At 36.6% G+C, this 17,665-nt stretch overlaps 1 protein-coding gene across 1 annotated transcript in view; it reads right to left on the reverse strand.

Moving 5' to 3' along the window:
* Nucleotides 1–17,665, reverse strand: part of LOC145997367 (uncharacterized) — a 46,733-nt gene that overhangs the window by 22,744 nt on the left and 6,324 nt on the right. The window contains exons 2-3 of the mRNA XM_083134331.1: nucleotides 15,391–15,483; nucleotides 871–1,148 (exon numbers count right to left, since the gene is read on the reverse strand). Coding sequence (XP_082990457.1) covers nucleotides 871–1,148; nucleotides 15,391–15,483 — 371 coding nt within the window. The remainder of the gene's footprint in view (nucleotides 1–870; nucleotides 1,149–15,390; nucleotides 15,484–17,665) is intronic.

Genomic DNA, 17,665 nt, shown 5'->3' on the forward strand with positions numbered 1-17,665 from the left:
TTACAACAATGTATATAAGGGCTTCTTTTTGTTTAAAAAAATTGCTAACCATTGTTATAACTGTATCTTTAGTCAAAATGAAAATAAATGTCTGATGAAGGGAGCGTGTGTTCTCCTGAAACATCACAACGAAAAACTGTTTTCTTATGCTTGTAATAACCGTAAACTACAGAAAAATAATTGGAAAATATGGTATTACAAATATACAAAATCATAACTGAAACTGCAAATGAAATAGGTTAGCCACAATTGGCAAAAAAATGCAAAATTTCCTTTTTTTATGAAAAAAGCAAGCTCTTTATTGAAAAAAAACCTACCATAACTCACTGCGAAATCACAGATTTGATGCCCCCCCTTTTTTTTTTTGCAAAAAGTGGGGTGCAACCATTATGTAAAGTTTTATTTTTAAAAAAAGTGCTGGTATTACCGGTACTTAAAAGTTATTTATTACTAGGTAAACTGGTGGGTGCAAGATTAGGATACATGTTAAAATTGAATATTCCAAATCAACACACATTAGTACTTCTTTGTGTCACTTTAGCAAACTTTTTCCACCTCGAAAAAGTTAATACACTAGTTGTTATTGATTTGTGCATTACAGTCAAAATATTACATTTGAGAAAATTTACTACAAAGTTGTGAAGTACGGACTTACAAAAAATTCTATCAACTGTGTCTCAAGATTCTGTGCTGCTATCAGTGGCTTTGTTATCTGAAACGCTCATTTGATATTTATGAGATGAAAGTTTAGAAATCAATTTTTGGACTGAAAAAAAGAGGGTGAATTATGCAGCTTTTTGCAATTGTACTCCTTTAATACTTAATCTAGCTGCCTTTAAATGCAGTAAGTGAAGAAGAAACTATACATACCACCTTCCATCTTTTCTCTGCCGTAAAAGTAGAATCCAACCATCTGCTCAATTGAAATGCCTTAAAGTTTCTCATCTTTTGGAGTTTTAGATAAAGAGATTTGAATACAGCAATCTCAAAATGATCCATAGTTGCAAGATCTCTTTCCTTGTTCTGTCTCTCCCATAACTTTAACTTATAAACCAAGGTCAAGAATTCAACCAGCATTTTCTTCCCTTTCACATCAAAATAAGCATGGTCGTGCAGAAAACAGAACAAGGTATGTCCAGCCAGGGATCCTGAGAGGAAATAAACAAAACCATATGAAAAATTATCTACACTGTCACCTTGTGTGGTGTCTAGAGTGTCACCTATCTAGATTAAAAGAAATGATGAGAATGAGAGAGGTTTTTGCACCTAGGGTAGTTGCATTTGTAAGCGGGAATGTTGGGTGTAGGGTGCTGGAGTATTGTGGAACAGGATGTTTTTGAGGCTAGGATGGGGGCACTTGAGAACAACTCTGGGCCTGTCAGGAAAAGTCACATGACAGCAATTAGCATACAATTTCAAGTAGCGACCAGCACTCCAACATCAAAATTGAAACTTTACAAAGAATGAAGATATTTAAACTTTAGCAAACCTGTGTAATTTTCTTCTTCCATTTTATGGTAAAATTGTTTAGCACAGAGGCAAGCTATGCAGCACACAACGTTTAGATCACAACTGATGCAACAATCAGAGTGATCATGCTACCCTAACAACCATGCATGTACAATGTGCAAAACTTTTGTAATGACCCTTGAATGTTTCTATTCATAAAACAAAATGGCAGAATACTGAACTACATTACAGATTATTTTCACATCAGCAAATTAATTACAAAATCGACACCATATACCTAGGGTGACCAGACATCCTCTTTTATCCGGACATGTCCTCTTTTTGAGGTGTCTGTCCAGCACCCGGGCAGATTTTTTAGAAATCTGTAAATGTCCTTCTTTTTTAGAAAGAGTATAGCATCGACCGTAGCAAAAGTTCTGCATAGAAAATGCTTCCACACATAATGATATTCATATCACTTGGGGCACGTTAAATATTAGAGCAATGCTCACCTAGTACCTGTGAGCTTAACATAATCACTTTCCCGACTGAGTCATTAGTAGAGGTGTGCAGGATCCAGAAAAGTCGGTAAAAAAATCCCGTTCCGATCCCAACTTCGGGAAATCATTTCCAGACATTTCAGGATCCCGAGCAGTTCGGAACTTCCAAATGGAAGTTTTAAAAAGTAATTAATTCTTGATGTTTTCTGCATTGTAAGTGTCTTGACGCTTCTCGGAAATTGTTAGCTATTATTTCAGAAATGGAAAAAAAAAAGGAAATGACATAAAATTCGCGATTTCCACAGCATCGGGAACTTTTTATTTTTATCATTTCCCGTTCCTGAAATTTTCCCACCTTGGTCGGGAAATTGCAGATTTTACCTAATCCTGAACATCGGGATTAAAAAAAAAAATTCCCATTCCCACCAAAAATGTTCTCTTCCACACACCCCTAGTCATTAGTATTTATTATTCTAACTCGTTGCTTCACAATCTGAGACTTGTGAAACACATGTAATTTGAGCAGTTCCTTTTGATTGACTGATATGGTTTATTCTTCGCTTTTCTGCCACTTTTGGCTAATCGTGAAGATGAGGATGAGTGATGATATGATGAGTTTGATGAAGGGACACTCACAAAGAACACCCATGCCCAGGCTGGGATTCGAACCCGGGACCTCTGGCGTTGTGGTGCAGTGTGCTAACCACTCTGCCACAGAGGTTGGCCAGTTCATTTTAGAGTCACACATACGCGATACAGAAACGTGTAGTGCATTTTCCGTTCTGTGGATTTTAAAGCATTGATGTTCCGAGGGTGAAAAGTGAGCTCTGAAATCTATCGACTTGTGTTTGTTATTGCGGTGTTCTTCTGTGTTTTTTGTTAATTTCTTGATTTATTCGTGTTGCATTGTTTCTATTTCATTAATTATTATTTATTGTTGGGTTAGAGTGTCGAGTGCATGAAGTGAGCAAGAAGAACAATGGCATGTTTTTCTTTAGAATGCTACAAGAACAAGCATAAAAAAGGCAAATGTTTGTCCTCGGCCGAACAGTGTTGAACGTATATGCCTATTTCTGGGCAAAGAAATTAGTGGTGGCACCGACACAATGAAGACTGCCACTCGAATGGCATCTGAAGCAACGGGCATAGCTATGTCAGAGGTCAACTATTATTAAAATTAAGAAAGACTTTAATGAAAACAAATTGGGAAACTTCCTACACCAAAAAGAAGAAGAATGATATGGGGTGATTCGTCTTGAAAATTATGATAGTTTTACCCAGGCTGCTATTAGGAGGACAGTGTATGTTATGTATAGGGAAAATGAGCTACCAACTTTGGGAAAACTTCATAAAATCATCATAGACGAACATGATTTTCCTAAAATGCCACTCTCAACTTTACAGCGTAAACGTATCAACATAAGAATATGTTGTTACGTTTTAAAAATACCTGTACAAATTATTAAAAGATGTAAAATTTTAATTGCTACTTTTCATTAATTAGATGAAGGACCGCGTGAAGAAAAACAACATTTGTTCCGTGTTCTCGATTTCATTAAACAAGTTTGTTTAAAAGTTCACCTTATTCTCAGATAAGCTAACCGAGACTAGACTATAAAATGGAATCTGAACCATTGCCCCTATGTCTCCACGGGGAATCAAACACTCTACTCGATTACAAGACAACATGGTTAATAACTACCTTTTTTCTTTTAATTTTGTACGGAGTTTCCTTCGAATAGCAGCCGTGATCCGTAAATGCCCTGATTCTTTGATTAACTCACATTAAGCAACGTCATCTTTTTTTTTTCATTTTAAATAGCATTGCTAATATGTATCATTTAAATAATCTATGAAAATGTGCATTTACCAAAAGCATATATTACTTTCTAAACATAGAAATATCGTGATTATTCAGTAGTACAGATGTGACGGAATAAAAAAAAAAGTGAAAACATTGGTAATTTGCAAAATAGAATATTCAAATACTACTGAGAATTGAAACTAAACAATGAGTGTGAAGCTGTAAGCCATGCGGTGGGCTTTGTCAGTAACCAACTTTTTTGTTTGTTTCAAATGTCATTTTTGGACGGGTCTGGTTCCAATGTCCATTCATATTTGTTTAAATTGACAAGAAATGCCTCTGCATTTCGGCCCATTTAATGCGTGAAATGAGACTTTTTACATTAGAAATCCTAAAAAATATGCCTAATCATTGCATGTGATTTTGGGTACACCTCGCATTCCTTCACCACTGAAACAAAAAATAATATATCTCTTGGCATCGGCTGGAGCGACTGCGAGAACGAAGTGCATAACGAAAGCATAAGCGCTTGCTGCTTTTCATTTGTTACACTTTCAATGTGGCAACATCTTCGCACCAAGAAGGAAGTAGGAGTTATTTCTGGTATGTACCGAACTGTCATGAACAAGTCTGTAGTGTCAGTCCCATGGATGCTGGATGGACCAAATTTAGAGGGAAGTATGACAAAATACCACTCTTTAAGGTTATGTAATGCTCATCCCGCAATTTTTTAAACAAAATAAATTATGCAAAATTTTCGAAAGTGGTAATTTTCGGGGAATTTTTAAAATATGGGACTTTGTCCCCATGAACCCCTAATTGTCTCCTGTTGTTAAAGTATTCTTTTGTTCTCATTATTACATGTAAATGTGAAATATATCAGAACAAAGCTGTGGTTGAGGAGTTATAGCCCATTTTATAAGATCTATCCCATAAGACTCACAGGGAAACAAATGACTTTTTCAAACTCCACTTGTTAATAATAGTAACAATGGCTATATTGTTTTGTAATTCGAGTATGTCATACCTTCACATGTATACTATTGTCGGGACGCGCTAGCAAGTGGCGTGGGACCACCCACTCTGGTAGCGACGCGCTGTTGCCGGATTGACCTACTTCAGGATTCTCGCGCGCCCACAGAAACATGAGGAAGGCTGAACTACTGCTGCTCCTTATGTTACACAAACCCCAGTTCGCCATATATCGAATAGACAAGCTTGCAGAAGAAGTGGGACATACGGTGGTCCATCTCCCGCCTTATCATTGCATGTACAATGCAATCGAACTTATTTGGGCACAGGTCAAAGGGCTGGTAGCACAAAGGAACACTTTGCCACCTTTTACACCGTCTAAAATTTTGCAATTGACAGAACAGGCTATCGGGGATGTGACAGCAGATAGGTGGCGTTCGGCTATAGAACACACAAGGAAGATTATTTCCGAAGCATGGGAAAAGGAGGGAGTTGAAGAGCAGGAAATGGAGGATTTTGTAATTTCACTTGGGCGGGAAGACAGCAGTGACAGTAGTAGCTCAGATGAAGATGTTCCTTTACTAACCAACAATGAAGATGATCTTGGGATAGCGCCACTGCAATGGTAGCCGGTAAGCAAAAACAACTGATTCTTTAACTACTACTTCTGTTCTTTCATTCATTTTTTATGTTTTTACATACAGGTAGCCTCAAAGCATTAATAACACATGTACCAAATGTATCATTAATGTTAAGGAAATCGAGCAATTGCCAAGCGTTTCGTTGTAATTTATTGAACTCTGTATTGCCAGAGCCTGTATTCTCATATAGCTCCCAAATTATCTCACTTCACACACCCACATGTGCCTCCCCGATGGCACAGTGGTAGGGTAAGTCTTGTCGCCTTGTAATCAAGTAGTCATGGGTTTGATACCCTGTCGAGGCACATAGTGGTTCGGATCCCACTTCCAGATTAGCCGTAGTGTGCATAAAGTGGACTTTAAAACACCAACTCAATCAATCAATTCACACACAATTGATTTGTTCTTGATAAATTCATCTCCGTAATACAGTAACTCACTCAGTTCTGTAAAATTCTGTTTTGGAGGTGAATTTTTGTAGGTTCCTCAAAATATAATTTCAAAACGTGTTAACGAAACGAAGTTGAACGTAATTTGTTTATATGTAATTTGCCCTAATTTCCAAGAAATACATTTCATTTGTACGTTCTAAAGCTTCAACAATCGCGGCGTGACAAAGAAGGCAAAGAGAGGCGGCATGAAATCAAAGGAGAACGATTTACCACAGTGTTGTTCATAACACAAGACGCATTTTCTTTTGTTGGTAATTGTGATACGATACAACATAAGTAAAAAGATGCCGGTAGCTGATGCTTGCAATGTACCATAATAAAAACACAACAAAGGTTCTTTCAGTGAAGGTTTTCGGTTGCTGTGTAGAGCAGGAAGATAAAATGTTTCATGCTTGCCAGAATGCCCGAGCTTGCCAACAGCTGACTAGCCTGTCCGTGTGTTTGTGCGAACGTGGCAACGTAGAAACCCCCCAGCCACATGGCAACCAAAGAGGAGACAGAATTTGGTCACGTTCTGCATTCTGATTGCACGCCGCTTCTTATCGCGTCCGTACAGTAATGAACAACAATGGCAAACCTGAAATATCGCATGTACCAAATTGGCTCGAAAATAAGTTGCACCCTAAAAATTCGAGGGGAGAAATGAATAAAAGGCAATAATTAGAGAGACTGAGGGAAGAAAATTATCGGCAGCAATTTTATTATATATATATATATATATATTGTACCAGTCTTGTCAGTGATCACTGACATTTCAACCATATGACGCATTTCTAAGAGTAAGAGTTTGTGGTTGATGACCAACCTGAATGTGCAACTCTCAAAAGAGATATAACGAAATCAAATAATCTAGAAGGTTGGTTCAGATGTACATTGAAATGAATGTGACAATCTTTAAGGTACATGTTAATTATTATTTCAGTGTTCAAAGTTAACAACACTGATCAAAATTAATACTATGTACAAGTGTCTTGTTCTTCCAAATAAAAAAAAGTAAAGTGCTCCCCTGTGCTTAGCACCACGCCATGAATGCATATAGGGGGTGTGGGGGTAATGCCACACTTTCTTGATCCGGTCGTGAGTGGGGATGATGTGATCAGCATCATGCCCCTGACTGCCTTTAACCCCCAGGTGCCCATGTCATTCAACGCTGGGTGGGTGCCTGGGCTGCTTCCAACGTTAGAAAAGTTCCCGTTATTTGAACCGGCCGGGGATCGAACCCAGGACCTTTAGCATGGTAGTCAAACGTGTTACCGACTGAGCCACCGAGGGCACTTTTCCAAATAGAAGGAGGTAAATATTGAAATTATGTTTGAAGTGTGTTATTTGTGACAGTAAAACTAAACTATTTTCCTATATGCATAGGAGCAGTGGTCAGAAATAGAGAGCTACTTGTAGCATCGCTACTGTAGCGACGCTACATTTTGAAAATTGTAGCTTTAGCTGTAGCGAAGCTACAAAATTCCTGTAGCTTGTAGCGAAAATTTCCCTACATTCTCAGCATTTTGAGGTAAATATTGTGTGTGGCAACAGCGTCAAAATATTGTCAATAATGATGCTTACTTGTGCAGGATGTTCATAATGATTAAGGGTATTATAAGATAATGGCATTGCTGATAATCCAGGTGATATAGATTCTGATATACCAGATTATAGATACCTGCATAATTCTTTTCATTAGTAGCTGAATAATTCTGATATCCAGTGTCAGTAAATGAAAAATCCAAATATCAGATATTCAGTTAAAAATATATCAAGATATCCAAAATGCAGATATTCAGCATATAAATTTCTAGTCATCCAATGGACATTACCACAACGAAACTAATGCAAAATTGGTTTTAAATGCAGTCATTTTATGGACAATGAAACAGAAGTGAGACGTGCAAGGTATTTAAGCAATAGTTAAATATTTGATTTGGTTCTTGAGAAATACGCCTTCAAACATTGCTAAAATTCACATCCTACGTCACTTGAAATATAAACATCCTACGATTGGCCTGGCATTACCAGACATAAAGGAGTGTATGATCTAGTACGGATAATTGCTAAAGTTTTCTTTTGAATATACATATGGATATTTATTGCTTTTATGCAAAAGTAGCAAACAGGAATAGTGTAGCAAGTTTTGGGATGAGTAGCGGTACCCATAGCAAAGCTACTTTTAAAATGTAGCGTTCTGATCACTGCATAGGAGATTGTGTAACTTAAGTTGTTGTGGCTGCTTGTCTTATTAAAAAAATGCTGAGAAGTCTGATTAAGGGTGTTGGCAACATTAGAACAATTTACACATAAGTCAGTAGGTGCGTGTCAATCTTGCATTTGAAACAATATGTACCTATAGAATTTCCCTTCAAAACATTTATTTTCTTGTTAGGCATGGTATCAATCATCCACTTCAGTAGTAAGAAGTATGTAAACATTTTTCTTAACAAAGATTATACTCGAGCACACTGTCATTTACAGATAGATGCTAGGTGTATTCTGGCATCATTTAAAAATGAGAAATAAGCACCAAAGCCAAGGTCATGAAGTTAAGCCGCACTTTAACTTTTTGCAGTTGAAATTTGGATAAAAAGTGCAATTATTTTCGGGTAAATATGGTAGTATTCAAGAAATTAAGGCTCGGCTGAACCAGGGCTGTTTCAGTCTTATGGGAGATTGGTTGACCGTAGTTAGTATTCTGTGTTTCTACTGTTCCTCGTGAACCGGCTGAAGTCAAATTCCTGTCCATATTCACGAACCTTTTCTTGTACTAAATTTTATTGCGAGAATGTGAGTAGAATACGTGTAATATTTAAAAATAGCACCGGCAATGTACGTGTTCTACAACTCTTTTATCTACACACACTATTTAGTTTTTAATTTGGATAAGTAGCTTCATCCGGCCGACCAGTCTGCTCAAATTTTGAAATTATGTCGTCTGATTCTTGTCATTAGAATATTATTTTGGGGATGCGGTAAGTGTTGCCTAATGTAGTTAATGAAATCGTAATTTAACATTGTATGAAATCACTGCGTAATACTTATCAAAGCTTTTTTTTTCAAAAGTGATAAAGAAGTATCGCCAAACGTGAACCAAATTCCGTTCATTTCATACATCACTACAGGCTTGCATTCAGTATCGAAATCGAACTTTCTGATTGTAATTGTGTATCATTTGTTGTGTAAAATAAAAACTCAGGAATTTTAATGAAATGGTAATAATATTATATACTGTTCTGTAAGGGCCAAGTTCCATGTGTATAACTTAATCTGTGATGTTATGCTTCTGCAATAACTTATTTTTTAAATGCCTCTCATATTTGCTTGCTTGCTTGAGTGATTTAGGTGGACCAGGTTTGGTTCTCTTACTTTTATAATTATACACACGCGCGGAAATAATCAGATAATTAAACATAATGATCCTAACCTACTTATGTTATGATTCCGGTAATTATTTTGCTAGTGAAAATAACCCTACATGCTATTCTCACCACCTGGTGAAAATAGTCGCAGCCTTTTTTATTTGTATGTAGCTAATCCTTAAGGATCATTTGAGGTAAATGCAACTTTGTATTGAAAGCAGCATATTTTCAGTTACTATTTTCACCAAGTGGTCAACCTCATTTTTGTGCTATTTTCACCTAAATTCATGATTCCTCATAATGTGGGAATTATTTTATAAAACATTCACGTTCTCTTGTAAGATTTTGTTTTGCATTGCTTGTTAGGTTCTATGTCTCAAAAAATAATCATCTATACCATGTGATATCACTGCTCTCTCTAAAAAGTTGTAATAATAATCAATAATCAGCATTTTTAATTTGCAAAAATTGACAATGTGTGAAATATAATAGCATCTGTACTTAATAATAAAGGTACCAGTTTCATAGATCGGAGACACATTAAAATCAGATATTTTGTGTTTTGCATGGTTCGTACCTACCAATTGCGTATTGCGGAACATAGTTCAAGGTGCCATTGTGCGTTTTACACAAAAACAAACACTTTTTCTACGCATTTATCTAAGTGCTATCGAATGCACGTAACGGTGCGATATCGCTTACTTGGTGAATGATATAGCTTCTTTTGTTTTCCAATATCAGTCTTTTCCAACCTTCTTCACCGAAAAATACCTACTATCGTGTTCGTAACGTGTGCAAATTGTACATTGCTGACGGATAGCCCCACGAACCATTCCGATAAGGTTAGGTTAGGCAAGCATAGTTAAAAAAAAGGGGGGGTTGGAAACACTGACATGATTTCCCAGTCAAATAGATACCACGATGAAAGAAAATACCTTGACTAACGTTAGAAACCTTAGAAAAACTCATTTCCGTAAGTAGTTTCTTCTGTAAAAGTGAAGAAATGTGTCTCCGATGTATGAAACTGTTACCATAATAATAAAAAAAACTGCTGAAAATAACTTGTTCTGCTCGTCCCAACACCTCATGAATGTAGTTGCACATTTTTTTTTATTTTGAGAATAATTACTGAAAATCATGGTTCCCATTGTATGAAGTTTTTTTTAGAAGCTATACAAGAGAATGAAAAGGTGCTTTCAGTACTGCAAACAACTGTGGGAATAACTTTGCAGTTCGGAGAAACCTTTCTGTGGAAAAAAAACAACACTTCAGAGAATGATCATTTCCACAATTTATCTATTTTAAGATGAACATTTTTGTGTTCAGTAACATTCATGTATCATGATACACACAGTACAGTAGTTACTGATATAACAGATTAATCAAGTCCAGTGAGATGTATGAAAGTAAGTAGTCTCTGCTGCACACTGTTTATGCTGTACTTCATTAAATACTAGTTGCTCATGTTATAAAACTATGCGTAATAACTACAGAAAGGAGGTATGGAGTAGCAAGGTCCAATATGAATTTTTCATTTTTGTAATGGTGCTCGTATGTCCTTAGGATAAAGCAGCCAAAGTTGATAATGAAGTCATGCATTTCTTAAAGTGAGTACATTATTTTTGTTTGCCATAGCTTCGGTCGACTTTATTTTTGCAAAGTGTACTCTCATTTATGTGGTGAGCACTCTAGCATGTTGGCTACTGAAATGTTAGTGTCACCAGGGAAATTATGTTACCCATTGGGCAGTTCCCAGTACATATTTTTTTAATAGTATTTGAACATGAAAACGCAAGAAAATTATTCCCACTGTACAGCACTGTAGAGCATTTATTTAATTTCTAGGAATTATCCACCTGTGCGCATGTTTTATGCACACATCAAGATAGAAGAGATACAAATGCAAAGTCCGGTATGGGACTTGGACGTGGGAAGTGTAATAAATATGGCACTTCTCTGTTTAAGTCTCGTATCAGCTAGCACAAAGTTCATCGTGGAGGGAAATAAATCAACATTTCTTCATTCATGTTCAGCTATTTAGTAAATTATGAGTATTTGGTTTTTAAATAAGCTGTTTTATGTAAGAGATATTGTAGATATTATTTTATATATATGTAGATATTATTTTTGTTAATATTTTCTGTGTATTTTTAAAGTAGAAATATTAATTTTCAATATTACCGGTTTTCATTCTTTCAATTGCTTTAAATGCTGAAAGAAGTCTTCAAGGAACAACTATTAATTTTCGAAAATATGTTTTCATACTTTTCTTTCAGTGTAAAAGCATATATGTATAGTAGGTTATCGAATGGAGTGTAGTTGCTGTACGCAGTAATTTTTACGTTTTAATATGTGGCAAACAAAATCTTTTTTATTGATTGGTGTAAAATCTTGCAATACAATCCTGTATAGCTGAAGGATCAATCAGGGAAAAAATATTTTTGCAAATATGGATTAGCATGACATAAATCATTCTGAAATACTTATTTCATTCTAGGAATTATCCACCTGTGTGCGTGTTTTATGCACACATCAAGATAGAAGAGATACAAATGCAAAGTCCGGTATGGGACTTGGACGTGGGAAGTGTAATAAATATGGCACTTCTCTGTTTAAGTCTCGTATCAGCTGGCACAAAGTTCATCGTGGAGGGAAATAAATCAACATTTCTTCATTCATGTTCAGCTATTTAGTAAATGATGAGTATTTGGTTTATAAATAAGCTGTTTTATGTAAGAGATATTGTAGATATTATTTTATGTATATGTAGATATTATTTTTGTTAATATTTTCTGTGTATTATTATAGTAGAAATATTAATTTTCAATATTACCGGTTTTCATTCTTTCAATTGCTTTAAATGTTGAAAGAAGTCTACAAGGAACAACAATTAATTTTCCAAAATGTTTTCATACTTTTCTTTCAAGCATATAGTATGTATAGTAGGTGCTGCTGCACTTGCTACAATAAGGTATAAAATTTCACTTCAACTTAATGGTCATTGTCATGACAGTAAATTTGTGTTAAAGGCTGAACCTTTTCGTAGCATTCAACCTAGTACTTCTTATTTATTTGATTTTTGAGAAAACTTCCGAGAATTCTCTTAGTAATTATTATATTTTTTTCTGTACAGACTAACCTATTTCTAATCAGTGCCTTAAGCTATCTGATCTGATCAGTGGCATGCCCAGGATTTTCGAAAGGAGGGGGTTATGTATACATTTTTTAGTAGTCAGCACTCATTTTGCCATCTTTACCTGCATTTGATGTTCTTTTTTTTAGGGAATACTGGGCCAAAGGGGGGGTTATAACCCCCACCAACCCCCCTTGGTCACGCCACTGGATCTGATCCCTGACAGTATTGAAATTTTTATTATCGAATGGAGCGTAGTTGCTGTACACAGTCATTTTTTTTCCGTTTTATTGTGTGGCAAAGAAAATATTTTTTATTGATCTGTGTAAAATCTTGCAATACAATCCTGTATAACCGAAGAATCAATCAGGGAAAAAATATTTTTGCAAATATGGATTAGCATGACATAAATCATTCTGAATTCTTGTATACTTATATCATTCCATTTCTCCACCCAAGAAAAAAAAAGTCACCTATTTTAAGACTGTTATTTTCGTATGATGAAGATTTTTTAAAAAAATGCTTTTAGAGGAAATTATATATTTCCGCTCAAAGTAATAATGCAATTTCAGGAAGTTTTGGTAATAGTACGTTTTCCATATAATTTTCGTATACTTTTATTTTTGTTTGATAGAAATCAATTTTAATGCGAAAAGTTTGTAATTAAACGAAATCATTGCATATAATTAATTTCCGCCACTTCTAACTACGTTTAGTCAATTTGCGCGTTTAATTTATTATACACGCAAATCGACTGAACGCGGTTAGAAAGTATCGGAACGCGAATGGTATGGAACACGATAGTGTTTTGTCGTTTCGAGCAATCCGCGAGTCCTTGCGCATAGCGTTCGTCTTCTGTTTTTTCCCCGACAGTGCTGCCGTCGGTGGTCGCGAGGAAACGACCTTCTAGTGCCGCCATACTGTCAACCATTTTTAACCCGCAGCTGTAACATCTTGTAGTAGTATGTCTATGGGCTGAACCTTTGGCATTGGAATGGGCAATTTTTTTCAAATTTTCCTCTCCATTCGAAAAACCTCTTGGATATTTTAAAATATGAAAAATTATACGTGCTTAGAATTGCTTCTAGAGCATTGTCATGAATTTTCATGTAGTTTTCTTTCACTCTTGTCCAGATAGGACACAGATAAGGTAGTGCATACTACCCCTGGGAACATAGTGTGTGTATGATTTTACAATACCAGACACTTCCCCAATTTCTTTCATATTTCGTATACTCAATAATTTAGGCCTCCTAATCACGAATCTGCAGTTAAAATTTGTCGCTCACGTGTAGAACTTGCAAAATAAGCAGGTCCGTGATCGCAACAGACACCCTCGATTTCTCAAGAAAACCAATGTTTATTCCAAAGTTTGTTGCACAAGTGCTACGAAACTGACATTTTTTGACAGTCCATTAGCCTTGCACCCCTCAAACGACGCATGGGTAGCCCCACGAACCATGCACTGGTAGCCCCACAAACTGCACGGTTAGGTTAGGATAACATAGTTAAAATTTCGGATTCGTGGTAATATCAGGAATATATATATACAGAGCATTCCCTGATATTCGCTACAAGACTCGGCGGCAAGCAGACTGGCATCAGCGATTGTCTTTCCCGGTGAAAGGGGTCCGTGACAGTCGCACACTACAGTCTGTTTTTTTTGCTCTCCCTGCCTTCGATCTCTTTCCCTTTCAGTTGACATTGCAGACTGATGCCAGTATAATCCTCCCTCGGAAGTTGTGTTGTGCCGTGTCCATGTGTTGAAGATTGTGGCTTAATACGGCACAACAAAAGTTTACATTACAACAAAGGATTTATCTTGTCGAGTGTTACTCCAAAAAGAAGAATTGTGGAGAAGTGTGAACGACGTTTTGCAACGAAATTTCCTGGTTTTCCTGTTCCACATAGGACCACTATATTAAACCTCGTAAAAAAGTTTAGAGTAACAGAGTCAGTTCTGAATAAAAAATAAAGTACACAAAGACAATCCTCACACCATCCGTGAGTTAAAAGAGAGTATTGTACGAGAAATTGGGAGAATTACAGTAGATGAACTTGCACGTGTAAATGCCAATTTCCTTCGGAGATGCCAGGAATGTGTTGTAGGAGAGGGACATCATTTTCAACTCATTTTCAACTACTTTTGTAGTCAAGGTTAGTACACAATATGAAAACTGTAATTTTAATAGCCAACTCTAGATACTGTCACGGACCCCGTTCACCGGGAAAAACAAGCGCTGACATAGGGCAGCTTGCTGCAGTGTCTCGTAGCGAATGTCAGGGAATGCTCTGTATACCCATCTTTAAGTATTCGAAACACAAAATCTTGTGATAAACATTGATTTTCTTGAGAAATCGAGGGTGTCGGTTGCGATCACGGAGCCTGCTTATTTTGCAAGTTCTACACGTGGGCGCCAAATTTTAACTGCTGATTTGTGATTACGAGGCCTAAATTATTAAGTATGCGAAATATGAAAGAAATTGGGGAATTGTCTGGTATTGTAAAATTGCTCCATCTAGATATTATCAATAGTTTAATAGACTTACGTAATTGCAAAACTATTGATAATTAGTAGATACCAGTGAAAGCAAACTACATGAAAATTCATATCAATGCTCTAGAAGGAATTCTAAGAGTATGTAATTTTTCATATTTTGAAATGTCCAAGAGGTTTTTCGAATGGAGATAAAATTTGAAAGAATTCGCCCATTCGAATGCCAAAGGTCTAGCCGAGCCTTAACCATGTGGTGTTACTAAAGGTAAGCATAAAAACAAACAAAAACACATCCCCCCTCACTAGTAATAAAACACTGAACTCAACACCTCCTGTTGATGTTGTGGTCTCAAATTTGACTTGAATAATGAATCCTGGAAGCCAGCACCAACTCCAAAGTATGAACATTTGTATAATATGTAATAACAGTTCACAAAATAACACAGATTCTACATTTAATTTTGATTCTGTTAGTGCACAGTTAACCTATGTAATAATTAGTGCTTTTCGTAGTTGGTTAATTGCTTCTTCACTTTGCAAACTATGTAAAAATGACTTAGAAATTTTCATTAACAAATGCAAGAAACTTATTACCTGTGACTGCATCTTCATCACGGGATGCAGCGAGATTCTTATCCTCCCTTTGGCTCCTTAGCAAATACTTCTTCCTCTGTCTCAGATTGCCATCTAAATTGAAAAGGAAATACAGTACATGGTAAAATTGCTATCTTTACCCAATCACAAAGATGAAATTCAAACCAAGCAATGCAAATTAGATAATTTGCACATGTTCATTTCTTCTTCATATATAGGTTTATGGGGGGTCCTGTGTGTCCAGCCTTCATATGCCGTAAGGTATGTAAAGTGTGCAAATTATACTAATTCTGGGTCAATTCAAATATCGATTATTTAAATATCATGCTGAGAAGGCAGGCTCCGTGGTCACATTCTACACCGTCGATTTCTTGCAAATTTCAAATATTTTCGTCACAAAAATTAGTTACTTATAACAAAGGGTATTTCAAAATAGCACGGAAGGTAATTTTTTTAGATCCACGTCCCACGAAACATACGTTTCTTTAATATTAACATTCCTTACGTATGTAACGTCAATACGGTTTTTAAGGGTGTCCATCATGGATTCATGTCACTGGCGCACATCTGCATATTTTCTTTCTCTTATTGACTTGTGCAATGGGATAATTTGCGATTGTGATATGTTAATTGTGTGATGTTTTGCCGGGTTGGAGATTTTGTTGAACGGTATCCTCAGCATGAGTTTATACGTTAACTTGTGGCACATCGTGCACATTTCTTTTTGCCAACTGCAGGCCATAAAGGGGAGGGTTGTATTTTCTGAATGACTTGTGGGATGGGATAATTTGAGACTTCTTATTTTTATGATGGAACGGAAGGAGAGGGTAGTATTCTGTGGATGAGGACACGGAAGACTTATGCCATATGACTTACTTCTCTTTTGGACTTCCAAATTTAACTTCGACCAGGAATTCAGTGCCTGGCCTTGCAAAAGAGAGGTAAGTTACCTTCTGAGGTTAAATTCAAGCCTTCATTTTTTTGGTACGTTCATGTGTCAGTGCGGAAAATAGTGTTGGGGGCAGGTGGCTCGGACAGTTTCTAACATGCCTTCCAAAGGGACTCTGTAGAGAAAGGCGGGACCGCAATAGGGGTAGCAGGTGGTAGGTTAATACCCCAGGGACGAAGTCCGGAATCGGCAGGAAATTTAGACAGTAATTTTTATGACATTTCTTGGGGTATAGCCCTGAAAAACCGACTTTTACATATATCCATCGGTACATGTGCAACGAAACTAACATGGCCGCAAGTAGATTACCGGTGCTACGAAACTAACATGGCCGCAAGTAGACTTCCACCTCACAACTTCAAACGGCTACATCTCAACTTTAAATGGCTGTACAGACGTAAATACTTGTTTCCGCACTCCAGAATTTTGTTCTTCAGAATTGTAAACATACAATCTTCATAAAAAATATAAAAAATCCTTGCGAAATCGAGGGTGTAAGAATGTAGCCATGGAACCTGAAGGCACACACGGGGTGCGAAGGTAAGGTCCACACATTCTCAATTCAGCCATATTGGGTGGATGTGATAAGAACCACACTCAGGGCTGCCCCGAATTGCTGACATTGTTCCTATGTTACAAGTGATTGTTTGATGCTAACAGCATTTTTTGTGTTCTCTCGCTTTATAGGTGTGTTATGAATGGATTTTTGATGGCCCACAATTGGGATTTTTTTCATCTTTGCCTGCCATACTTTTGGTTCAAATATATCAGTAGGCTATAGGTGTTTTATTCCACAGACTGACATTATTCTACCACTCTTGAGTAGCATCTCTTCTAAGATTACCTCGAGGATACAGATTGTACATATATAAACAAAGGCTGCGACTATTTTCACCAGATGGTGAAAATAGTATACAGGGCTATTTTGGCCCAAGTTCCTTTAGTTTTATTGTGATTTCATCATGCTACGAATGCAATTTTTACATGGTTCGATTTCGATTTACTACTGTTAACACATACTGTGGAGTTTTAGCGATAACCTACTGGGTGTTTTGTTGACACAGGTTTTCCACTTACATATACTCCTATGTAATCCTACTGTTGACAACAGCCCATTTGTTTACTATCGTCTTTCGGATGAACTTCCGCTTCTGTGTGGGTCACATCTGTGAGGTACGAAGGGGTTTTCGGCATCGGTTCACTGATTCTAGTAGTTTACGTGCAGCGTTTGAATGTGTACTTCGTCTGGCAGGGAAAATGTTCGGAGATACATGGAACCTATACAGGCTTCACGAAACTTTTTCAAACAACTCTACAGCTTTTCAG

Source organism: Lepisma saccharinum, chromosome 1 (genome assembly GCF_977018435.1).
Source record: "Lepisma saccharinum chromosome 1, izLepSacc3.1, whole genome shotgun sequence".
In the NCBI taxonomy this organism is placed as follows: domain Eukaryota; kingdom Metazoa; phylum Arthropoda; class Insecta; order Zygentoma; family Lepismatidae; genus Lepisma; species Lepisma saccharinum.